This window comes from Aphelocoma coerulescens, assembly GCF_041296385.1.
Source record: "Aphelocoma coerulescens isolate FSJ_1873_10779 chromosome Z unlocalized genomic scaffold, UR_Acoe_1.0 ChrZ, whole genome shotgun sequence".
NCBI classification, from domain to species: Eukaryota; Metazoa; Chordata; class Aves; order Passeriformes; family Corvidae; genus Aphelocoma; species Aphelocoma coerulescens.
This window is the reverse complement of record NW_027184085.1, coordinates 65,012,142-65,038,215: the sequence shown is the minus strand read 5'-3', so window position 1 is coordinate 65,038,215 and position 26,074 is coordinate 65,012,142. Positions and strand designations below refer to the sequence as shown.

The 26,074-nt window shown below is 37.3% G+C and overlaps 1 protein-coding gene across 1 annotated transcript in view; it reads left to right on the top strand.

The window, feature by feature from the left end:
* ADGRV1 (adhesion G protein-coupled receptor V1) overlaps positions 1–26,074 on the top strand; it is a 264,867-nt gene that overhangs the window by 198,750 nt on the left and 40,043 nt on the right. The window contains exon 87 of the mRNA XM_069001528.1: positions 19,294–19,451. Within this exon, the coding sequence (XP_068857629.1) occupies positions 19,294–19,451 (158 nt within the window). The remainder of the gene's footprint in view (positions 1–19,293; positions 19,452–26,074) is intronic.

The following is a 26,074-nucleotide window of genomic DNA, read 5'->3' as shown; positions in this document are numbered from 1 at the left end:
CACTTTAAGACTTGTTCTTAATTATACAAGAGGATTTTCAAAGACAGAATGTAGAAAAGGGGACAGATTGAACTACAGCACTTGGTTTGTTTTCTCCAAACCAGAATGCAGTAGTGGAAAAAGTGACAAGATTTCCAAATCCAAGCTCATTACATGCTGACTTCAGAATCAGCCTCAGAAATGGTTTAAGAACAGCAGTGTGCTGGTAAGAGCTCCTTACATGTGAGATCTGGAAGACTGATTAAAGTAATAGAAGCAGTGCAGCCTATCTTAACCCTCTCCTAAGTGATCACTCCTTCATGCAACCTGTTTTTGCATTACTGTGGTATCTGACCAACTGTTTTGTTCTTAACAAGTATGCCATGGGCACAGATAATGGTCAACAGTATAGCTGTGCTGAGGGAAGTTCAATTTATACTTGCACTGAACAAAAAATGAGTTCAGCTGTGTTGGATTTTATGCTTCAAAGTAAGTATTAGAATAGAGTTTTCCTCCATATATGACAAATTCTAAACAAAAAGGCATGTATTTTATACTGTGACTCCCATGTCATAGTATGAACAAGTAGCATACTTTTGATTGCTTTCATAATTGGCAGTGTTTATGTATGGTACGAACAGTTCTCTCTTTGGCATTATGTGGGGTTTTTTATATTGGTAAATTTGTCTGTATAAATGCCACCAAGCAACACATTTTTTAAGCTTCTAGTCCAATCATAAGTGAAAGACCGTACTGACACAGAAGAGCTCTTTCACTCCTCCCTTTGCTAATTCCTCCATTGCTAAGCTGCAAAGGTGAAAGTCTCTTTGAATAAGACTAGAAAATATGCTGATTCTGGACAATTTTATGGTAATACAGGGGTTTTTATAACATCTATTAGAGTTCTGGGCAATCTCTTGGGTACAAGTCCAGTGAGTGTAGTGTAACTAACCTTTAAACTCGTGTTTGTGAACAAAAGCTGATACTTGTCATTAAATAATTCTGGCTTCTGATCTCAGAAATAGATGAGTTAAGGCAAAGCTTGCAAATGTGGTTCACCAGCTTCAAACAGTATTGAAATTTTCAGGGCTACATGAGAAATTAGAAAACTACTTTACTGTCAAAGATTTCTATTTTAGCTCTTTTACTTGCAGCTTTGTCCTGTAAGTGTTAGAGTGTTACAAGTGACCAGGATGGAACTGGAGAGAGCTAAATTTTGTGTAATTATTCAGACTTCTCTTTCTTCTCACCTCTCCATTAGTCTATACATCTCTTTGTCAATATATGCAGTTTGAATTTGCCTCCTTATGTTTTTCACCATATTAGGTGAACTGTGTCTTTGCACTTTAAGAGATCTATTAGAAAAAAAGCCACCACTCTATTGAACCATTTTGCTAAGATAAACTTTTCAGAACTTGAACTGAAAGATTTTCAGAAATGAGGTCTAGCTGTGTATACCAAGAATGCAGCAAATGCTGGACTCTCTGGAGTTCGGGAAGCACAGTAAGCTTTGGAATTTGATTTTAAGGTGAACTTTTGTCTTGCTGTAAACTCATCTATTCATAACTTTTTCTTTATTTAATAAAAACTTTCTTCTGAAAGGTGACCTTGATCTTTTAACTACTTGAGTATTTTAAATCTCTTACCCACGGTAGCCTGTTTTTTATAAGCTCAGGAACTACTTTTGTTTCTGCTTTGAGTCTGACTAGACCTTCTTGAAACCAAATTCCTGTAAGAAGACCAAAGGACTTTATTTATTAGAGTATAAGCTAAAACACCTTTGAAAATGAGAAAACTGGAAGTGATTACACTTGGCAGAATAAAAATTGAAAAGTTTATAAGCAAATATCTCCCTGCCTACTGTATCTTTGCAAATGCTGAATTTCAAGCATAACTTTTGTCATGCTGTATCCTACCTTTTTTTTTTTAATTGCATCCAACTCTATTATTTCCTCTAGTTCCCAGAAAGTAGGGGGGTTTTGTTTAAGTTCTCTCAGGGATGTGTCGGCCCAGTCCTGTTGAATATCTTTATTGATGATCTGGATGAGGGGATTGAGTCTAATGTTAGGAAATTTGTGAATGACACTAAGTTGCATGAAAGTGTTGATCTTCTGTGGGGAAGGAAGGCTTTGCAGAGGAGCCTGGACAGGCTGGGTTGATCGGCCAACACCAACAAGACCAAGTGCCGAGTTCAACAAGACCAGTTGCCGGGTGCTACACTTTGGCCACAACAACCCCATGCAGAGCTACAGGCTGGCAACAGTGGCTGGAAAGTGGCGCAGCAGAAAAGGGCCTGGGGGTGCTGGTTGTCAGCAGCTGGACATGAGCAAGCTGTGCCCAGGTGGCCTGGGTCAGAAATATGTGGCCAGCAGGACCAGGGCAGTGACTATCCCCCTGTACTGGGCACTGATGAGGCCACACCTCAAGTGCTGGGTTCAGTTTTGGACCCCTCACTTTAGGAAGGACATTGAGGTGCTTGAATGTGTCCAGAGAAGGGCAGTGGAGTTGATGAAGTGTCTGGAGCACAAGTCCTGTGAGGAGAGACTGAACCTAGAGACGAAGAGGCTCAGGGGAGACCTTATCACTCTCTACAACTCCCTGAAAGGAGGGTGTAGCCAGGCGGGAATCAGCCTCTTCTCCCAGACAACCAGTGACAGGATGAGAGGACCTAGCCTCAAGCTGCATCAGGGGAGATTCTTCACCGAAAGAGTGACTAGATATTGGAATGGTCTGTCCAGGGAGGTAGTGAAGTCACCTGGAGGTGTTTAAGGAAAGGCTGGCTGTCACACTTAGTGCCATGGTCTAGTTGATATAGTGTTTGGTCATAGGTTGGACTCAATGATCTCAGAGTTCCTTTCCAACCTAATTAATTCTGTGATTCTGTCTGAGGCTTGTCTGTCTTTCACTTGCTCTTTTCCCTCTGTTAACTTCCTCCAGTTTCTAGAGGTGTCTCTCTTTTAGCATGATCCTTTATTTTCCCAAGGGAGAGATGATCTTCCTTCTCAGGAGAATCCCTATTATACATTAATTTTCCTCTTTAAAATCCCATGTGGTAAACAGAGTAGCAAAGAAGATGTGTGCCTTTACAATACTTTAAATTCATAGAATATCCATGTATTTGGTTTCAGGGATAGATTCAGATTCACATTTTCTCACAGCACAAAAAGGGTTGAACCAAATGTTCTCAAATATCTTCTTTGTATCATTGTCATTAAGATATTGATGAGAAATAGTGAAAAAGATTTTCCAGTGACATTCTTTCTAGAAAAAAACTGAATACTTCTATGTCCTCTACAGTCTGGGTCAAAGCAGAGTTTTATTGCAGGAAAACCCCTGGATCTCTGACTATGGAGCCACAACCAGAGGGTAGGGAAACAAAGCTAAAGAAAGATGGAAACTATGAACTTTTTGCTGTGATTAAGAGTTACAACCCTTCTTGTTGCTCACACTGCAGCTTCACTGAATCTTATGCATAGGGATGTCTCAAGAAACAAATTAGTCTAGGAACCTGTCATGGTTTTAAGCCCAGCTGGACGTGAAACACTATGCTCCACCGCCTCCTCTCTTCTTCCTCTCCTCTTCTTCCTCTCCTCTTCCATCTGAATGGGGAGGAGAATCAAAGTAAAACTTGTATATTGAGATTAAAAAATGTTTAAAAATTGAAATTAAGCTACAATAATAATTGAAAATAATAATATTCATAATCTTAATAATTATAATCATAATAATTTTTTTTAATTATTTTTTTAAGTGATGCACAATGCAGTTTTTCTTCACCTGCTGGTTGATGCTGAAAACTCCTTCCTGAACACAGATCGACTGTGCTTACGATTTTATATACTGGACATGAAGTTCTGGGGTCTGGAAATACCCTTTTAGTAAGTTCAGGTCACCTGTCCCAGCCATGCTCCCTCCCGGTTTGTTTTGCCGATCTTCTCACTGACAGAGCATAAGACAAGGCAGAAAAAGTCCTTGACTTAGGATAGATACGACTTAGCAAGACCCCAAAACATTAGTGTCTTATAAACACCATTCTCATTCCAAATCCAAAACACAGTGCTTGCACCATCTACTGAGGCGAAATTAATTCTACCCTTGCTGAAACCAGGGCAGAGCCATTGCCAACATTATTGGGATAAGAAACTCCATAGAAAATGTGTTTCAGTACCAGGCACTTTGCAATGAGTCACAGGCACTTTGTGCCATGGTTTGTCTCTAACTGAATGTCTGTCAGTCTCGTGCACTGACCCTTAACCCAGTCAGAAGAATATACTGGATGCTGCTTTGGGTCTCACCCAATTGTATGACTGTCTCAGTGTTGGCATGCATCCCAGGAACAGATCTCTGGCTTACTAGCTGTTCCCTAAAATGGAGATCTGCTTTCTTTAAACCAGGGACCAGTAACAAGAATATCTTAGCTTGAGTGAGCTAATTTCTGTCCAAGCATTTGGATTAAGTTTTGTGTCTCCTTTTCCACATTACTTCAAAAGTGCTGAATTTAGTCATGAACGTTTGAATCGCCAGACCTTTACAGGCAGGAATAGGTAAGAAAATAGCTAAGAATTGCTAGGAAAAGCATTCAGGGATTTTAACTGAACCATAAGACATACTAAGAGGAAGAGGTTTGTATGACAAATCTATGAGGAATTCTCATGCTCTAATGCCTGGTTTTATATTCTACATGGACTTGGAAGTGTCTCCCTGCATGGCCCTCTCTCCAGATTCTTTTTCCTATTCCAGTTTTTCCACCTCCTTTTTCCTTGGTTCACTGGCACATCATGTAGGATTTCAAAACTTTTGCAAGTTACTTTTGCTAGACCTCAGTGCAGAATGATGCTTGACTATCTGTATGCAATGCCAAATGCTTCATGAACCGCTCAGCTGAAGCTGGGGGGTGAAAAGTCTGCAGTTTGCACTACTGATTTCTCACCATTTGCTGCTTTGTCCTTTTCTGTATAGTAAATTAAACCATCCTGAGCTCAATGTTACCATAGGAGAAATGTTTCTGATGAACCAGAGCTACTTCAGCTGTGTTGACACAGCACCACGCTGCAGGCATTCTTATACATATATACATACATGCATATACACACATATACATATGCATACATATACATATATGCACACATATTTATACAGGGAAAAAGCTAAAGAATAAGTTAATTAAGTACAAAAATTGGTGGTTGTATTCTGTACTTGTGCTTTCTTTTCTAAACTTTTCCTTTATTTCCAAAAGACGCTGCCTGATGTGCTACCAACTGCTAAGGATTATTTAAAAATACCTCACTTCTAAATATGATGGCTTTAATTAACTTTCATTTATCCCTCATTACCAATGTAAGTTTTCAGTGGGGGGGGAATTGTTGGGGACAGTGGCAGGGGACTGAGTGTTTTTCATATCTTGGCAAATATTTATTGTTAATGTTAAGCAAATGTTAAGCACATCAGAAACAGGCATAATCACTCTACTGTGATACTTTTAAAGCATTAAAATAAAGAAAGATAAATTCTGACTGCTTTGACTGATGGAATTTTGAAACATGAGTACAGAAAAATATTTGTTATTGTAAAATTTCCAATCATTATGGGATGGTTAATTTCTCACAAATTGTAGTATCATTCTATCATGGTAAAGGGTTGAAAAGGTAGGTTGTTATTGGTGAAAGTTGCACCCAGTAATGTCCATGGGGCCTGATCCTTCAAACAGGTTCAGATGAAGGGATTTTTGTGCCCAAACAGAACTCCAGGATCTTTTCTGAAGCCTGTGTAGTATTATGAAAGGAGTATCAAAGAACATCTGCAGGATGAAGGTTTGCATCCCTGTCACTGACAGCTGTTAAAAGCTTATTTCCTTTCAGGTTGTACAAGTAATTAGCAATTTCATACCTCCTACTTTGACATCTTTAATCAGTAAAATACAGCCTACTTCTACTAAACCAACTTGTTCTCAGTTTATCTGTTTTCCAACAGTTTAGAAAAACCTTCTTCTGATATGCCAGAATAAATTAGAAAATACTAAGATAAGCAATAGTGGGATCAATACCAGCATCTGGTTCTGACTGCTCCAGTAACAAACTGTGTCCATATATATACCTTCTTGAATTTGATGTTCCTAGAAAAAGAGACAAAAAGATATAGTAGGTTTTTTGTTTGGCTAGGGGAGGGTTGGTTTTGTTTTGTCTTTTTAATTTCACCACAGGGCTGTTCTGCAATCAGTCGATTTTGTGCTCAGATTTTAGTTCTGTGAAGTACATTTTAGTGTATGTAGTGCATAGAGCCGTACTTTGGAAGGCAGACTCTTGTCTGTCCAATATAAAAGCCCCAGTAAATAAAGGTGTATCTCACTGAACTGTACTAAGATACATTTGAGTAAAAGGGATGCAGCTTTAGCAAACTGATTTGTGTTATTAGTGTTGCATTTAATTGTCAGTATGGCTTAAAGAAAAACAGTACATCCAAGAAAATCTTTTGCAGATGTTATTCTTCTTGCCAAAGGGCAGGACTGTGAACATGAGCCTAATTTATGTTTGACAGTTTGCACATGGAAGCATCTTCTTTTCAGCTAGATTTGGATTAAGTCCTTGGTTTAGAAAATGCATAGGAAAAGTGAGATAATGAAGAATGTCTGCCTTAAAAAATGGTACAAGGGAGACTTGCTTTTTTGCCTTTGGGAAACTGTAACAAGTATTAAATAGTAAAAAACAAAAAAAAATCAGCCATAACAGTAGATTTTAGTTTCAAAACATACGAGGAGGAAACCTTGGATTTAAACAGAAGCAAGATAATTAACTGAAATCAGACACACAACTCCGTATGTAATTTTAAAATTGCAGTGTTAGCAAGAACCTTGCTCTAAGAGATTTCAAGCAGGTTTCTGTCACTTAGTTTCCTGGTCAAATGCTGAAGGCTGCAAGTCTTCTGGGACTTCTGGAATGAGCTGCCTGGAAACTCCAGAGCTTCCAGTGTCTTAGAAGTCTCAACTGTATTAATGCAGTGCTTATGCTATGTCCTTGCTGCTTCTTCTTTGGTAATTGTGTTTCCTTAGTATTAACTTTCACTGTAGGAAGAAAAAAGAGGAAGGCAAAGACAAAAATAAAGAAAAAGCAAAAGGTTAAAAAACTAGGTATAAAATTGTTCAGAGAAATTTCCAGAGGATCACATAATGAGAAGACTGAAATATAGTAAGCCGTGTTCTAAAACAACAGCAGATGACATTTTGGGTTATCATTATAGAAAAACATTGTTTAGACATTTTCATTTTCCCCTTTTTCCAACTGTTTAGCTCTACAATAACAGCAATAGGAGAGAGCAACAAGGAAATTGTTTTTTTTGTTTTATTATGCAATAGGTCTGGTATATTGACAAGACTGTTGCCTGCTGACTCAAACTGAATCTTTTGAAGCTTCTGTTCATTGCTGTTCCAAAACAGCATCTTGGCATTTCTTCATCCTTTGTTCATGGTGGACTGGATTTTCCCCAGTGTTTTCTGTTGTTGGTATTTACTCTGTGGGTACCTCCATTAAAGAGTATGGTGCTACTCATAATAAATTTTGACATGTCAGTAAAGATGATAGGATCAAATTTCTAGCAGTAATTCCCATGGATGTAGATGTGACTTTCAAAAAATTATTGGGACAGTCTCTCCAAATGTAAACAAGAATGGGCAAGCCTTGACTTAATTTCTGGCAATTGCAATTCTGCTGTTTCTGAGCTTACATTTCTTAACCAGAACAGTCTAACTGCATTTTCATTACCTTTTTCCCCTCCTTCTCTTCTTTCCCTCATTCTTTTTCCTCTTTCTTTTGCCTCTTTCTTCTGCTGCATAGACAAAAGAAATGAAAAGAAAACTAAATAATGCCAAAGGGTTGATGCCACATTATCACTCTATAAAATCTGGGAGAACCATTATTAAACATTCTGCATTTCACTTGAAACTTACATGCAAAATATAAGGAAAATAATTATTTTCCTGATGTGGAAATATATATGAAATCAAACCTACAAACCTGTCTCTGAGTTAATCTGCATGAGATTTAAACTAATTTAAATTCATCAAACACAAGGGCAGCTTTCATTTTTCTTAATACCAAACAACCTCCACAATAATTGAATGGGCATTAAGAGATTTCTTGGGTTGTTCATTTTGCCATCATCCTGGTGAGGTGACTGAGGCCAAGTGCAGCACTGAATCAAAACAATCAGTCTGTGTTCAGCTTGGGGCAGTAGTATTTGATTACAGGCATTTCAAAATGTACTTGTACAAGGGTGTGACTTGTTTCACAGCTGCACAGGATTCTTTGGGGCAGCTTTTATGAGTCCTCTGAGACTTGATTAACTTGACCCATGAGCAGATGGTGTTCAGTGTTCCAGAGAAAATCCCCATTTCCTTTTGAGGAAAAGTGATTAAACAAAAGTAAAAGTAACATCATGTCAGAATTCTTTAGATGCAGCTACAGGGAAAGCACTCGTCTTTTCATTTTCTATTTCAAAATAATTCCTTAGGTATATATGACCTTTCTCAATCAGCTGTTTTGCTGAAATTATAGGGTGATTTTTTTTCTGCTGATTTGAGTTCTTACACACTCTCTCTTAGGTAAATAGTGAAAATTGAACTAGAAATTTTGAATATCTTCACACCAAAATTTGTATGGTTCTTACCATGGATCAAGATGGATAACATGGGAAACAGCTGGTAGAACATCACGGCTATGTGTTTATGAAAACCTTGCATATCATACAGAGAATAAGATTTTCTGTGAAGGTACACAGAAATGAAGTTGTAGCTCCAACCAGACAGGTGTTCTGGGGCAGAGGCTATGTTTGCACATCTCTGCTCCCCCATGAAGCACACACAGCTGCAAGAAGCAGCTTAGCTCTAAGTCTGTTCCTGCTGCACAACAACGTGGCTAACAAAGCACAGCCTTGGAAAACCCCTTTAACAGCTGGTGGAGCCAGGAGCCCTCAAACTACAACAAGTGGGGTGCAGCCTCTGCACTCTGCAGACTCACAGATTTAGGTGTTTGAAGCTGGTTATGAGGAAGCAAACTGGTACTTCCTCCAGGGCAGCAACACCACAAGTTTCCGCCCCATGCTGTGTACTGAACACACTGTACTGAGAGACGTGTCTGTTTGCAAAGCAGAGGAAAAAAGGCACTATGAAAACCCTAAACGTGCATAACTCTACTCATTGCAAAAACCTCTGGTAACATCCAGAGATGGAGGTTCTGTTGCTGAATTGGTAAGAATTGAGACAAGGTTTAAAAAAAACCCTTGCAAATATCAGGAAGGGGTGCCTGTAGTTCGTTTATCAGCAAGGACATTTATTTGTATTAGTGTTCTTTGCTTATCAGTAACAGCACCAACATGAGCTTATGGTAGAAGTTCAGTGAACACTGTATTGTTTAATTTAAAAAAATCTCTGAGAAATCTTTATAAGTGCTGGTACATTTTGTTCAATTTCTAATTTATTTTACCTGACATTTTCCTAGCTTTCCTAAATGCCTTGTCTGGCTGGTGGAAAACCTACTTTTCTTTTTGTGATGCAAATTGGAAATTTTAACCTCTTTAGCCTATGCTTAATATATAATAAGTATAAATAACAGAACAATTACTCAGTGCTACCATTTGTATGATGTTATTACTCAGAGCACATCTGAAAACAAAGGTTGCTTTCTGAAGGCTTAGGGGGGGAAAAGTAATACTTTTGATGTCTCTGTGGCTACTGTATTGGAATACAATCTGCCCTTTTCAAAAGAAACTAAAAAAAGAAAATCTTTGCTGATGGGTTGTTTTAGAATTCTTGTGTTTGTGTCTTATGCAAATTTTTAGAGAGAGATGATTGTCTAACCAGCAGCAGGATGCAGGACATATTAACAGTGAAAATAAAGTTTTTGATAAATGCTGATTTACTGGTTAAAGTAAACACTGCATCATTAGGCTGGAGCTGTACATATGGTTTTCATCCTTTGACATTGGAAGGATTATATTTCTATTATGCAGTTTGGATTGTGCAATGTTTTAGTTGATAATGGCTATAAATAGCAAAAAGGATGTTAAAAAAAATCATGGTAGACATATTCTCTGTATATGTGCAGATACATAGTTTGTCCATCTTAGGCATGTGCTTAGATTGCAGTTATGGGTAATGAGAGGAAGGAAAGGGAAGGGTAAAGGGAGGAAGGAAGAAGAGGAAGGAAAGGAGAAAAGAAAAGGATTAAAATTGAGAAAATATCTACAGTGGAAAAGAAGAAAGCTCAGCTGATCTTCATTCTAGGCTTGACTCTCTATTGCCTAGGAAATGTTTAACAGGTGTCCACCAGAAAAGAAAACTTAGAACTGAATCTCAGAGGTTTTACTGGAAAGAATGCTTCGAATAAAGAAACAAGAGCTGTCTAACATCTTTCATTGTAAGGTATGTGCTTTAAGTATTTTTCACCAAGCATTAGTTCCTGGGCTTGAAAGCACCTTTCTAATTTTTGTTTGGTTGCTCTTCTAAGGTGCCCAATCCTGATCGTTTTCAGTCTGCTAAATGCAGCTAATCCCTCCAGTGATTACTCTGATAGCCATCAGCCAATTCTAGCATAGTTTAAGCCCCTCAGCTTGTGTTTTTCAGCAAGAAAAATATATTGCAACATGGAGTATTCTAATTCTGCTTTTTGCCTACTTGTAGATTGCCAGTTCCTTGCCTACTTACATTTTTCCAGTAATTGTTCCTTCCTGTTAAAGAAAAAACCCACAAACCAAACAAACCAAAACATACCAGAAATTTTTTTTTCCCATGTGTTCAGAGCAGAACAAATGTATAAGACCTCTGGTGGCCCTCATAGCTCTACTGTGAACTTTTTTCATTCAATTTGTGGTTTTGAAATGTGCCAAAACCAGACTGTCCTGGTTTTGACTGGTGCAGATGTAATTTTCTTCACAGTAGGTGTTACACAGCACTGTGTGTTTTGTATTCAGGGTGAAAATAATGTTGTTAACACACTGATGATTTGGCTGTTGCTACACAGTCCTCACCCTAAGTCCAGGGCTTTTCAGTGTCTCATTCAATGCCAGTGAGGAGCTGCACAAAAAGCTGAGAGAGAGCATGGCCAGGACAGGTGACACGAACTGACCAAAGGGATATTCCACACTCTAGAACATCATATCCTGTATACAAACTGGGGGGAGTCACCTGGAAGGGGGCAGATGTTCAGGAATGGGCTGGGCATCAGTCAGTGGGTGATGTGCACTGTATAGTGTATTGCTTGTTTCTTCCAAGTTCTGTTACTCTCTCTCATTATTATTGTTATTATTGCTATTATTATCTTTATTATCATCATTGTCATCATCATCATATTCAGTATTACTATAATATTTTATTTCCATTATTAAATAGTTCTTAAGTCAACCCACAAGATTTACCTGTTCTTTCCAGTTCTCTCCACTGAGAGGGCAGGTGGGGGAAGTGAGCAACTGGTACTTATCTGCTGTCTAGGATTAAACCACAACACAGGCACAGCATGCCACTGTGAGATATTTGTAATGCTGATTAGAGCAGAATGTTTACCTCATATGTATTGCAGAATAGACAATTCTTTATACATCCAAGTATGACCTTTACTTCTTTGAAACAGTGGAAAATTACAACTCCTGTTCTTCTTCATGTGGTCCATAGTAATTTCCAGATTTTATTCTGCAGAAGTAAAACTAGCTAGTGAGGGCCGTATGTTTTACATTGCTTTTCTTGTATTGCATCCTGCTGTGTAACTTAAATAGTATCAGAGATCTCAAGTACATTTATAAACCAAACCTGTAAACTCATGAAATATTGAAATCAAATTTGCCCCATGTAGTCTGTTGTCCAAAAAAATCTTGATATTTGTTGTTTAGTTCTTCATGAGCTGAATGTTTTAGCATAGCTCTTTTTTTTTTTTTTTTTTTTTTTCTTTTTTTTTTTGGTTTTCTAACTCTGGTGCAATATTAGTATGTATCTAGTCATCTCAAATTCCCTAATATATTTAAAGACATATTGAAAAAGACTCTCAACAGATTAAGTTCTCAGGTTTTCAGAATTCTTAGATGAAATGTTTTAGGGAATTATTACTTTAAAGTGCCCTTCAAATATTTTTCAGCATCTGCCTTGGCTACAAATGTACTGGGGTATATTATTTTTATTTTCTCTTATAATCCAAGCCTGTAATAAAGGAGTTTCCATTCAAATTTGTGATAGCACAAAGCTGGGGGGAAAAGTGCATTACAAAACAGATAAAATTCATTATGTTATTGGCATCTGAGATCTCTTCGAAAGAAATAGTACAGTATTTAGTGAGAACATGTGGAAAAAATTGTATCTTGCCAAGAGTAATTAGCTTTGCAAGAAGATGAGGAATAACTGGCTCTTTACCAATTCTCCATGGAAAGATCTCATGTGTATTGTGGATGATAAACTGAGAATGAGTCAACAATTTTGTGCTATGGCAATAAAGGCAGACTTGGTTTGGACCTATATACTAAGCAATTTAGTCTAAAGAACACATAAAGCCCTTCTGCTCTAGCTGTGTACTGAGATTAAATGCTGTCAAAGATGCTGTAATCCATAACTTAATAAATACATCAGTTCAGTGGTGTGATCAAGGATAGTGGCAAAAGTCTTAATTATAAAATATTTCCAGAAAGACTGAAAGATCTAGGACTGTTCATTTAAAAGAATACCATATGGGAAAATAGTAGCAATTTACAAGTATGTAAAGAAATGTAGCAAACAAGGAAAAGATCAGTTTCCCACAGCCATGTTGACTCTGATAGACATAACCTGTGTATACTGCCCAAATAAAGAGCTGAGTTTAACATTGGGCAATAGTCTCAGTAAGTCCCGTGAAGCATTGAAACACATTTATTGGAGGGGATATTTGTTCTTTATCACTAGACAGAGATTAGGCTCTAGTGATGTATAGTATAATAGGGAGAGAAGTTTTTTTATAGAGAGCTAAGCTTTCAAGTTCCCAGCCACAGCAGAGTTTCCTTTAGTAAGAGGCTCACAAGGACAGCAAATCATTTCTGGTGGCACTTCAAAAATATTTTCAAATTCTCACTTGTTTTGAACTATCCCATATCTGTATCACAGGCAAATGCTAACTGCAATGAAAGGTAACAAGGTGGCGTTTTTACACATGCAGTTCCTATCTGTGTTGTAAAGCTCATAAAAACCTCCAAATAAATGCTAGATCACCTTCCGAGGTAGCCATAAAGCATATCAAATTGGGACGCGCTCTTTAATTCAGTCTTATTCAGTTTGAAAAACGCGTGAAGTCTGTTTCCAGGGTATTGTGCAAACTGTTATTGTGTATAGAAGACTGTGTGAAGTAGACTGAAGACATCAAGTCTAAACCTGTGTGCCTTTGTCAGTGTGAATTTTTTATGATCTTGTAGAAATATCTAGAATCTTGCCTACTGTAGACAGAAATTTCTCTAATGTGAATTTGGCTTGAATTTCCTCAAGAACTAATGACTACCATCTCAAATGCTACCCATGATAAGCTGAGCATACCCTTTCCATATGGTTTTCTCCACATCACTTCATAGAAGCATAAGCTTTTCTCTTTTTTTTTTTTTTTAAAAAAAAGCAAATCCAAGATCCACAAAAAAAAAAGACACATACAACAAAAATGTCCACACGTTTCTTTCCCTGTCAGAAAGTGTAAAAATAAAAGATAGAATTAGAATAGTTATTAAGGAAAAAATTATTTTGTGTGAAGATGGTAAGGGACTGGAACATATTGCCTAGAGAAGTTGTGGATGCTCCATCCCTGGAAATGTTCAAGGTCTCAGGTTGGACGGGACCTGGAGCAAGCAGATCTCATGGAACGTGTCCCTGCCCATGGCAATGCAGTTGGAACGAGATGAACTTTAAGGTCCTTCCCAATGCAAACCATTCTAGGATTTTGTGAATCTATTGTATTATTGTTGTTTAATGTATTTATGGAAAAGGATAACTGTTACAACATAAAAGAGAGTGGAGCTCCATAATTTGATCACATTGATTCATCAGGTTGAGGAGGCTTTGACACTGCAAAAGCCAATATGTTTATCTCCTTGAAGGGTTTGTCCACCACTGACTTGGTCTCAAACAGTTGTTAAACCCATTGTTTTCCTGAGTGCCATTTTAAAGTAAATGAATATTATTCTTGTTTTGCGGTAAAATGCTTCGCTGTAGAGCTCAGTGTCTCAGAACACCACATATTTGATAGATAAGGCCACTTGAAAGTTTTTGTCAAATTTAAGCTTTTATAGTTTCAAGATGCAGTTGAAAGAGATTGTCCTTGGAATTCAAGACAATGCAATAATTAAATGAAACTGTTTTTACCACATCAAGCTATTTTAAATCTTTGTTGCTCAGAAGGGAACAAAGTATGTCAGTCCTTCCAGTTTTTTAAAATTGATATTTCCCTAACAATGTTGCTTGTTATTTATTTTTGTTTTCCTTTTTTAATATTAATTATGTAATTGTGCTAACAGTAGTTCCAGTATACATCTTGTCAGTTGTTTCTTGTGTTTGATTTAAAAGTATTAAAAAAAAGAAAAAAAAAGACCTTCCGTATCATACGTAGCTGAAATACCTCTCCAGATTTTAAGAAGTGTGATGTTTTAAGAGATCACAGAAGGCTTTACAAGAACAATTAAAGTGTCAGATAAATGTGCTTTACCCCTTTGAGAAGAAAGCAAGTCTAGCATCTGCTTTTATAGATTCAATGGGGAAAAAAGGAAAATCAGGATAAAGCACTGATTCTGGCTGGCTGATAAATGAAGTAATTTTTATCAATGAATAGATTTAAATGTATGACTTTCTAAAATTACATCTTTTCAGGCAAAGATGTCTCTTAATTTCCCCTAGCCTTTCCATGTTTATTGTATTTGAAAGTATCAATTTAAATTAAATGAACATCTGCAGTAGTCATCAATGAGAAAAGTGTTTTATATAGTAAAGCTATTTTTCATCATTCTAGGCCTGGGAAAAAAGATATGTAAATTAAATATCTTATTGATTTGTATTGAAGGAAAAATTGCTGATTAATTTCAATATTATGTTTTTTCTAGTTGTAAAATGATTAACAAATCATTACATACTAGTATGGAATTATACCTTGGAGGAAAAGCATACTAAAGACAATTATTTCTAGTTTTATTTCTAGCCTCTTTCATATGACAGACCTTTCATAGATAACAGACATACACAGGGCTTTTGAAAATGTGCTTTATGTTCTGTTCTGTTATGTTAGAAACATTTGAGATGGAAGTAAAGTAGTGTTTACGGGAAAAGTGACATCATGCGTGAAATAGGAGACTGGGAGGATACAAGGGGAAGTCTTGAAGATGATGAGTTTCAATGAGTTTAGATAACAGTAGTGGAAGAGGAACAACCGATAGGGATATCTTACCGTCAAGGTATTATGATCTGATTATAAAAGATGCTTCTGCCTAAATTAAGGTGTAAATGAGACCATACACTGAAGTCAGTAGTACTGTAAATTTAATTTAGCAGTAAATGTGAGATAGAGAGACAGAAAGAAATGGGGGGAGGGGGGGAATAGGAATAAGGAGGAGAGAAAGAGTGTGAGAGACTAAGCAGAAGACAAAAAGATATCCCCACTGTGTGGATTCCTGCAGCATCCTGCTGGTCCGTCTACACCCTGGTCTTCAGTGGTGGGGGTCTCCGTGTTGGTCACTGGGAGGTATCCCTTCCATACAGTCTGAGTCCAGGGTATCCATGGGGCATAGATGCCGTTTCCACAACTGTGGCTGACATGTGCATCCTTTCTCACGGTTTTCACTGTGCATATTTTTTGTCCAGATAAGTCCTAAGTTCCCATGGTCTGCACAGTGGAATTTTGTCTGGTGTACTAATTCCAAATCTTCACCTTCCTTAGGCCTGGAGTTAATGTCTTCCTGTTTTGCCATCTATGCTTATCTCAAATTCCATTGGTGGTGGCTTATATTATGGGGACAGTGACTTGAGATAGGTGAGCCCTCACACCACCCCATGGCTCAAATACTGTCTTCCAGAGACTTTTCCTCATGATAAGAAAAAGCCTTCCGGGGCAGAACTAGGAAGATTAATGCATGTTTGCATGATCCCAGTTTGCATAAATTCTTGTACCAACTACCATGCTAAATTAGGTTGAATTTTCTAATTCTCAATAGCTTGAAAGAAAATAATACATCCCTAAGATAAAAGCTTTTTGCACACCATTTTATTTTCAGTAAAAAGATGAAATGAACTCAGCAAAAATGAAACTAACAATATGTGGTTTGTCTTATATAGTCCTACCAGTATGTGGTGTCCCAACAAGTTCCCCTCAATGAAAACACAAAAAAATCACAAAAATTGATAAACTGAAAATACAAGAATTTATGGGGGCTGGTTAAAATTCCATCAGTTTGTTACCAGCTTTCTATAAAAAATTGCTTATCTCAAGTTCCTATTGTGATGGCTTTTCCTATGTGGACAGTGTTTTGAGACATGCAATTACATTCTTTAAGTCCTTACACAAAGTTAACACAAAAATTTATAGCAGTCAAAACAAAATTAGACATCACAACAAAGTCAGTGGTCAGAACAGAGTGGTCAACACAGAACCAAAGATGGACCCTCCAGTCAGATAACAATAGTTAAGAAGGGCAAGACTTGTGGCAGCTTGGCACAAAAGCTAAATAGCCTTCTTTTCAAATCTAGAAGAGACCTAAGCTGGGAGCAAAAATTCTCAAAACAGTCAGGGAAAAAACATACATTTTGATAAAAGGAAGTGTTCCTGGGAAGTCAGAGAATCCTTGGAATAAAATTGCAATCTCTGAAGAAGCTAACAGTGGTTTGGTGTTTTGGTTTTATTTGTCTCTCTTGCAGAAGGCAGTATTCTTATGTATGGCTTTGGTTGATTGGTTGGTTGGGTTTTTTTTGCTATTACTCAAATTCAAAACAAACAAAAAACTTAAAAGAGAAATCTAGGGCCTTAGAAAAAAAAGAAAAAGGAACTTACTGGAAAGAATATACTGCAGGAAATAATGCTCATCTTCAGACAAATAAAGTTTGAAATGATGTAGTTTTTTAAGTTTCCACATCAGTCTATATAGGCCTTTTTATGTAGAGTAGTTGTGTTCTGAAGCATCAACTTAGCTGATATTTTGGGGTATTTTTTTTTGTATTTCTATCCAGTACTAGGAATATACAACACACAGTAATTCCATGTGACAAACATGTCATGGTAATGGAATAATAGCTGTGCCCCTAGTGTTAAGTATAATAAATAATTGCAGTTGGTCCCTATAATGATATCCTATATGATTTCCATCTTAAAATGTATCTGTCAACATACATCATCACATTACTATATATGAATAAATCTTACAGGATGATGTGGTTGTCATTGAATTGCTCACCATTGCTTCAAGGAAAAAATCCAAAGTAAGCTTTGAAGATTAATACAGCTTTGTGTATTTCTTTACATAACTTACCAGTGTATTTTTTAGAGCAAGTACCTAGGGGTATTAGTAAAAGTGATCCATCTCTGTGGGTTTTCATTTTTATACAGCTTTTGTTAACTGAATGTAAAGGAGTGTTCCCAATAAAGTTTCAAGACACTCAGGTAGGTTTTGAGAATATATATTGTCTTTGAAATGCAAAAATGTATCAAGATGAAAAAAAATACAGATTTCAGAACATAAATATCATTTTAAAGAAGACTGTTCTTGTGCTAATATTCTTGCCTTCAGTATAATCGTTAAAGCAGCATGGGTTATGGAAATATGATTTCATTTCTTAGTGCTAATTGTGCCAACTCAATAATGAATTTGGGGAACAAAAATAACTTTCATACCTAAGAAATAGTAAAAGTTTGAAAGATGGAATGGATGGGATGTTGGGTCCAATATCAACCATATTGACAGCAGGTCAAGGGAGGTGATCCCTGCCCTCTTCCCAGCACTCATGAAGTCACATCTGGAGTGCTGGGTTCAGTTCTGGCCGTCTCAGTACAAAAGAGACATGGACAGACAAAGTCCAGTGAAGGCCACCAAGATGAGTAAAAGACTGAAGTATCTCTTCTGTGAGGAAAGGACCAAACACTTTTAATTGCAATTCTGTGTTCGTACTTTCCTTGATGCTTACTTGCTCAGTTACGTTATCAGATTGTATCTAAGCTTGGTGTCTGACCAAGCCTCTACATTCTGCAGAGAGCCGTGGAAGGTTTCTAGATTGTGCTGGAAATTATTTTTGGGATTCACTGAGTATGCATGACTGATGTTCTGAAAGAGACAGCAAGGGATGCAATCTTGACTTTCTGGCAGTGTATGAAAGTACGCACAAGCAAACCCAGAAGTTATACCAGGTATACCAGTGAAACATGTACCTAGGCCTCTCTCTAGACATGTATTATATCAGCATCAACTCTGAGCTTACTTAGACAAGCTGACCTGAGAAAGAGAAGGGCTGGGTAAGTTGCACCCTCTTAATAGGGATAGCAGTGACCACATAATCTCTAGACATACTGACTCCCGCACCGTCCCTTGGGCTGCTCTTTTGTGCGTCATCTCTAGAGTAGGTCAGTGGCTGTAAAGCACATACTGATCTCCAGGGAGAGAACAGAAAACCCTGATCTCTCATACCCTTAAGACCTCTCTTTAACTATCATCTCCATTTTCCTCAAGTCATCATCATATATGCATGATTTGACTCTTTCACAGATAATTCGTGTTCGTGACACATCTTTAAAAATAATTATAGCTTAAATAAATGGAAAGGGCAAGGAGAGACCAAACAATTGGGGAGAAAAAGGAGGAGGGAGTAAGGATTTGGCTTCTCTGAGCAAATGACATGTAATTTCCAAGAACTTGAGACGGAATAGTTATGTTGCCTTTAGGACTCGTTCATTTATTTTAAAAATATATTTTTCAAAATTTAATTTGTGGTTTCAGGAGCTAAGTATAGACAATTGCATAATGTCCTTTTAGAAACTGATGACTAAGAATGATCACTTTAAATGAATATAGCAGCATGGAGTTTGTTAAAATATAATTACAAGTTTAAATTTTTCCAACATTGGTTAGGCTAAGTATAACATGCATACTGTAAGAGCAAAAGCTATAGTCCTTACGATGTGATGATAAGAACCAACAGAACACAAAGGGGCCTATCAAAGTTACTCTGGGAACAGAGTTAAAGAATTTGTGGTTCGTAAAGCACATCGTTTTTCAAAAATATTTGTTTCTGAAATTCTATTTATGGCCTTTCAAGGTGTCTCTTACGTTTATCAACAGCATTTTTTTCCATTTTTTTTCCATCAGGTGTTTCATTCCAAATGCCTATGCTGCTCTCTTCACCGCTGCTCTGGTGCCATTAATGTGCTTGGTGGTGGTTTTTGTGGTGTTCATCCACGCCTACCAGGTGACTCCTCAATGGAAGGCATATGACGATATCTTCAGAGGAAGAACAAATGCAGCAGGTATGATTGTTGGCTACCCCTGTGCAAACAAGTTGTACTTTCAAGCAGTACGGACTGTTCTCACCAGTACAGAGAACCCCACCTGAAACCATAGGTATCAGTAGATACCTACGCACTTAGTTTAAGATTAGGCCTGCTAGCATCCCTTTGAAGTCTGTGAAGGTACTTTGATGATAAAAGTTATGCAGATGCTTAACGGTCTGAGGGGAATAAAAATGTGTAAAACCTAGAACAACAAATGAGTATCACTGGCTTTGTGACTAAGTTTAGCTAAAGAGAACAGAAATAAAACAAAGCACTGCCCTGCTTGGAGCACTGTGTCCCCATGCCAGGTTTTGGCTGGGGGTACTGAACATCCTGTCCCAAGGAAGTCTGGGGGTGCTCAGGTGAAATGATTGCCCACTTGCAGAGCATGATAACCTATGGATGCTCAACCCCAAGTGATGGGCACAGCTTCGGTCCCTGCGTTTTGCAGTGTATTTAGTAGCTGCAAAGCCATGCACAGGATGTGCTGTACACAGGACTATTTGGAGTTAATGCTTCTGTTTTGATATTTCCTATGCTATTTGCAACTGAAACATGCTTGTAAGGAAAGATCTGTCTTGTGCAAAACAGGAAGTTTCAGTTGGCCTCCTCCGTCAGAACAATTTCAAGTACAACAATGTTCCCAAAATAAAGTTGCGTCAGTTTAGACCAATACTCCAATAATAATAGGACACTCTGTGGGAAGCTTGGAATATTTCTTTTGTCTTCATGGTATTTTTTTAAAAGAATATGAGTTTTATAACCTAGTGCAAATCATTTTTATGTATTTGAGGTCCTTTTTAATGACACAGTGTTAGCTTGACTAAGACCTGTATGCATGTGGATAAGGTCTGATGATATTCAAGACCTTAGTGGCACTCTTTCATTTCTCTCAGATATAAATGCACAGAGGTGGCTCCTCTTGTCAGTCATTCAGTTAATTTATTTATAATTAACCTTGTTTGGGTATCTCTAGGGATATTCCTTATTAATATGTTGAGGGTTAAGACTTGTCTCAGAGCAGTTAAACTAAAGGAAAATAGCAAACTGAATATTGAAACAATGCAATAAATAAAATTGTCTTGAAAAATGGCAGAAAGTACTAAAAGAAATTATAACTGCAGGACTTAAACACATGAAATAGTAGGGTTGGAACAAATCTTAGACTTAGCATAGGATTCTGGCTGTTTCCTTTCTTCAGCAGAATCTAGAAAATGCCAAAGTCTCAGAAGAAAAGAAAAAAAAACGGAAACAGAAAAGTTCAGTAATATTTTTTTTTTTTAAAAGTCAGTTGTAACTTTTACTACTTGTCCACCTGCAAGGCAAACTGCTGTTTTGCCACCAAAGAGGTTTTGTAAGCACAGATGAAATACTCCATACAGTGACAGTGGGAGCAGATTTTAAAGACAAAAAGAAGCTGTCTCCTGCAATTTATGTGCCCAAGATTGTATAAGCAGTCTCCATGTAGCTGTGTTTATGGGGTAAGCTTCTAGAGAGAAAACATGGTGATTTCTGTACTTTGTAACATTGCCTATAACTGCATAACAGAATACTAACTGTTAACTAAAGGCCTCTGACTTTTTTGACTGAATATTCCTCTTCTGAAATTAAAGGTTGTGGTAGTATATTTACAGTCTTTTTAATGTCTTACGGGTATATAATACTTCATAAAACATATTCAAAGGCAGTTTGCAGTGGTAAGGCCCAGTATCCACTTATAACTCTTGAATCTTGATGTTGACTCAGCTGATTCTATCTTCTTACAAAATCACTGGGAGCTGCTCCTGCTCATGTTATTGTAGCCATGTAAATGGCTGCAGTGGGAAACATTTTTCACACCAGCAAAGTTGTCTGCAATCAGCTTCATGATGATATCTTACTTTTGAAACATAGAGGGAGCCTTGGCTTATGCCTGCATCAAGTTCTGGCTTACAAGACACAATGTGTTAGGAAGGCCTTTTGGCAATGTAGCCTCCTTAAGTTGCACATACGTCCGTGATTTTTCTGTTTTCTTATGGCAATGAATATGCCAGGGTTTCTCTCCGTTTCATCCAAAACCAGGGGAAAGGTGGAGCCACCAAGCAACAGTTTTATCTATGTCAAAGGACTCAGAAAATTCAAGACAGGTGACATCAGTTGCTCTTCCCTTTTCTACCAATACAGTCACTCCATTATAGAAGGCCGCCACATTTTTCTTCTGCAGCTATTAGAGTTAATTCTGTAAATTCTGTAAAACATCTTGCTAAACTTAGTTAGCAGCACAGTTTTTTGCTCTTTATTTCTGTCCTAGGAGCAGAGAGTTTATTGCTACGCACAGTAAAGGATACTCTTGTGTATTTTTAATTTCCCAAGAGCAGAATAACAATGCTGGGTTTCACCATATATGACTAAAAGAAAACATTTGGTAGCTGCAAAGAGGATCTGTTTGTAGATAGATAAATATTTGCTTGCAAAACTATGAGATATAATTGGAGGGGTTATTTACTTATATTTATACACAGAAGCCCATTTTTAATTGTACCTCCTTTTCTGTCATGCATATATTCTTCCTAGTCCTCTGGATTTGTCCTGGGTACCCTTAATTAGATTCTCATCTCTCATACCCTATGCTGGTAGTTTCAAGAAAACACCATGGCCCAAAGACAGCTAGCCCAGGAAAAATCTACTTTCAGTAATTGCTGTCAATTCCTTTGGCAGTGGTCTGTGATCTTCTCAGAGAGTGTTAATACTCTTGTGAGTAGGCCATCAGTGTAAAAGAATATGATTAAAACAAGGTTGTAGTGTAGAATAAACACAAGTAAATAGGGTTTGTAAATATGTCAAATCTTAATTTGAGCAATATGTTCACTTCTCATTACCCTGTCTGGAACACTAAATATATGAGGTTGCCCTCTCATGCTCTTTTTTACTGTTCCAGAATTGCTCTGTTATTGGTCATGTTGGTTAACATGGTGACTGATATAGTTTACCTAGCTCAGGGAATTTTTCTCAACAGTAGAGACCTCAAGAAAGGGCAGTGGGAGAGTCAAGAATTTGTTATCTCTTAGAGCAGTCAGCTCTTCCTTCTCAAAAGTGAATGTTGGAAAGAAAAATGTGAAAGGTAGAAAAAACTGTGAAAGCTGATTTTCAAGGAATGCTAACTCTACGTCTAGTGTACTCATTCAGAGATAGGAATTGTGTTTGCTCAAAAAGTCTTTACTTTGTACTGGTTCTGTTTGCCAGCCTTTCAGTAAACATGTTCTGTTGGCTGACTGTCCTGCTATAGATAGAAAACACCTTCTCAAAAGTTAGCCTTGACAGGAGACAAATCAGAAGCATTCATTGGATAAACAGCCTTTGCGTTAACTAATATTTAAGTTTGCGCCCCAGGACACACTTGGCCCTCCTGGCTGCCAGGGCACTGCTGACTCATATTCAGCTTGCCACTGATCAGGACCCGCAGGTCCCTTTCCATGGCACTGCTTTCCAGTATCTCATTCCCCAGTCTGCCCATACATCCAGGCTTGCCCCATCCCAGGTGCAGAATCAGCACTTTCCTTGTTGAACTTCATATGGTTGATGATTGCCAAGTGCTCTGATTTGTTGGGGTCTCTCTTCAGGACCTCCCCGCCTTCAAGGGAGTCAAAAGCTCTTCCCAGTTTTGTATCATCTGTGAACTTGCTTAGTATCCCTTCCAGTCCTGTGTCTAAGTCATTTATGAAGGTGTTGAAGAGCATGGGGCTGAGGATGGAGCCCTGTGAAACGCCACTAGTGACAGGTCCTACTATGCAAATACAGAAAATACAAGACAGCAATCCAATATACATGATACATACCTTTTATAATAACCTTTTACAATTTCACAAAAATATTTAAAAATGTAACATAACAACTTGATTTTTTTTTCTGATAATTGTAAATAGATGAGTTTCATTTTTTGAATGAATCTTGAACTAGCTTAATTTTCATGCCCTACTTATAAATATGCAGTAGAACTTACCTGCATCAGATATCATAATTGTAAAAGAATTAATATAAAGATTAAAAACTTCATGTTGCCAAAATAGAACTGGAGATGGGCTTTTCTTTTAGAAAGTATCCTTTAATTTCAAAGTTTTCCTTGCCACAAGGAGGAGCAGATCAAAAAATATAAATTAACAAAAAATAATATTTTAACATGTTTTTTACTTCCTATTTCTACAAACTATCAATGAACATTTTTTTCCAGTTGGATTTAATGGGTATGGAGCTACCATCTTTCTGGTTTTCAGTATCTGATACTGTTGAATTCTGCACATTCTCAGTCAGAAATCAGTGGTTTTGTTATGATTCATTGATTGCATGTTCTTGGTGGTGTTATTTTGTTCTCTGAACTTTATGAGAGAAATCTGTTTTGTTTGTTCATTTGTTTTTTAATTTTGACCACAAATCCTGTTACCAAACTCCTTTTTTTTTTTTTTACTGCAGCTGTCAAAAACAATTGAAAACAGCCAGCAAGATTTGGAACACTGTTATTCAAGCTTATTTTAAAAAAAAATGTTTCTGTGGCATTTTTATATTTACATTGCTAAGTTTAACTGGTGACTTCTTAAGCAATAGCCTGTAAATATTTTACTAATTTAGGTCTCCCACAAATTGTTGAAATTTTGTGATGCAACACACTCTCCCCAGTTATCTGGGAAAAAATGTTTGTAAAGGTCTTTCAGGTTTTGCTGTAAGCCTTCATGTTTAGCCAAGAACTGTTAAAAGCAATTAACGTTGCATTATCAGTTGCAGTTTAACAGCCTAAAGAGAAAACATGTAGTGCATATTTACAGGTAAACTCAGAAGATAATTAAAGCTGTATTATTCAATTGCTTCATTTATTGAATTTCTTGTTTATTAAAAAAAAAGAAAAAACAAAAGGAAAAAAAGAAAGAAAAAGACATAATATGGACCAGCACTGTGGTGAAAATACAGACATTTCATATATTATGGAAGCACAGATCATTCTTTATTTTCCACAAGTAAATCATATAGATGTTTTCTGCAAAGACACATTCTGCATTACACTTCAAAGCACTAATATTATTCAATAATTTTCAGTTTTCTGAATTTCATTTGATTTATCATTTTTCACTGCTCAGACGTTGTTCTGGAGAATTTTTTCTCTAATATCAGGGAAGGAAGGGAAGAAAGGAAGGAAGGAAGCAAGCAAGCAAGCAAGGAAGCAAGGAAGGAAGGAAGGAAGGCAGGCAGGCAGGCCAGCCTTCAGGTTTCATAGGGCTTATACTTCTGCTTTGATGCCTTTGTTTAAGTGAGTTGTTGGTTAATTAAGATAGTAGCTTTCCTCTCTAAGTGCTTGTTCATTGCTTTTCCTAACTTTAATGTAAAAATCTCATAAAACAGGAAGGCATTTTTCAAAAACTTTTCACTATGCACCATGAGCAGTTGTTGACTGAAATTGTCCAGGAGGTTTTCATCACTTCTTCCCTGCCTGGTAAAACAGGTTGTATAAGGTACCATCAAACTATTCATTCATAGTCAATTGGCACTACACAAGGATGAGAGGCTAACCATAGCAACTGTCCCTTCATTGGTGAAGTTACAATGCCATGTATGAATGTACTGCAGTCTTCAACTTGCTGTTAGGTGAGCTATTGAAAGTATGACAGTGCATCATGGTGCAAGACTCCTCCTCATCTTGTTCCACTTCACAGTTGCTTCCACTGCTTTCTTATTCAATGCTGCTCATCTTCCCAGCCTTGGTCTACCAGGAGGCCACATGGCTCTTAGCGCTTTCATATGCAGAAGCTGGCAGGTATCCCCTTCCCATGATTTCCAAAAGATTTGTATCATGCATACAAAGGCAGTCGATGGACAGGATGCATTTGGTGCTGGAATTTTTTTTTTTTTCACTGCAGTATCTGAAGCAGCACCATTCAACTGGCAAAATCTAGACCCCAGCTATGAATAAATTCTAGGCAGTTTCATCCTGTGTTCTAAAATTTAGTGTCTATCACCACTTTTCCAATCCTTTCAGGCACATGAATGCGACAAGTGTTGCAGTTCTCATTTCTGAAGAAGTCATGAAGAGACTGACTTGAACCACAGTCCTGTGGAGTTAAAATTCTTTGTGGACCTCAGTAACCAGCCTTCTTAGGTTGCAGTAGGTGTAGGTGTAGACATAGGAGCCTTATCATGAACTTATTTTTCTCAGTAGGTCATTAAAAACCATGGAATCATAGAATGGCTTGGGTTGGAAGGGTCTTTTAAAGGTTGTCTAGTCCAACCTCCCTGCAATGAGCAGGGACATCTTCAGATTACTTAAAATGCAACAGAGAATGAAACTTTAAACTGTCACCAGTAAAGACTTTTCTTTGTCTTTTCTTTTAATTTCAGAATTTATTTTCTATTTATTTCAGAAATATAGAATTGTGAGGGTTTAGTTTGTTACAAATTTAAAAACACTGTTGGTGAAGTCATAACTCTTTGGAAACATTCCATGTTTTGTTTCCTGCTGTTTCTTGTTCTTGCTTCTACTATAAGGAAACTAAACAGCAAATATAAGGCTGATGGCTTTTTCAGCTGGTCAATCTGGCATTTTATTACTTGAATCTTACGATGTTACTGTAGAGTTC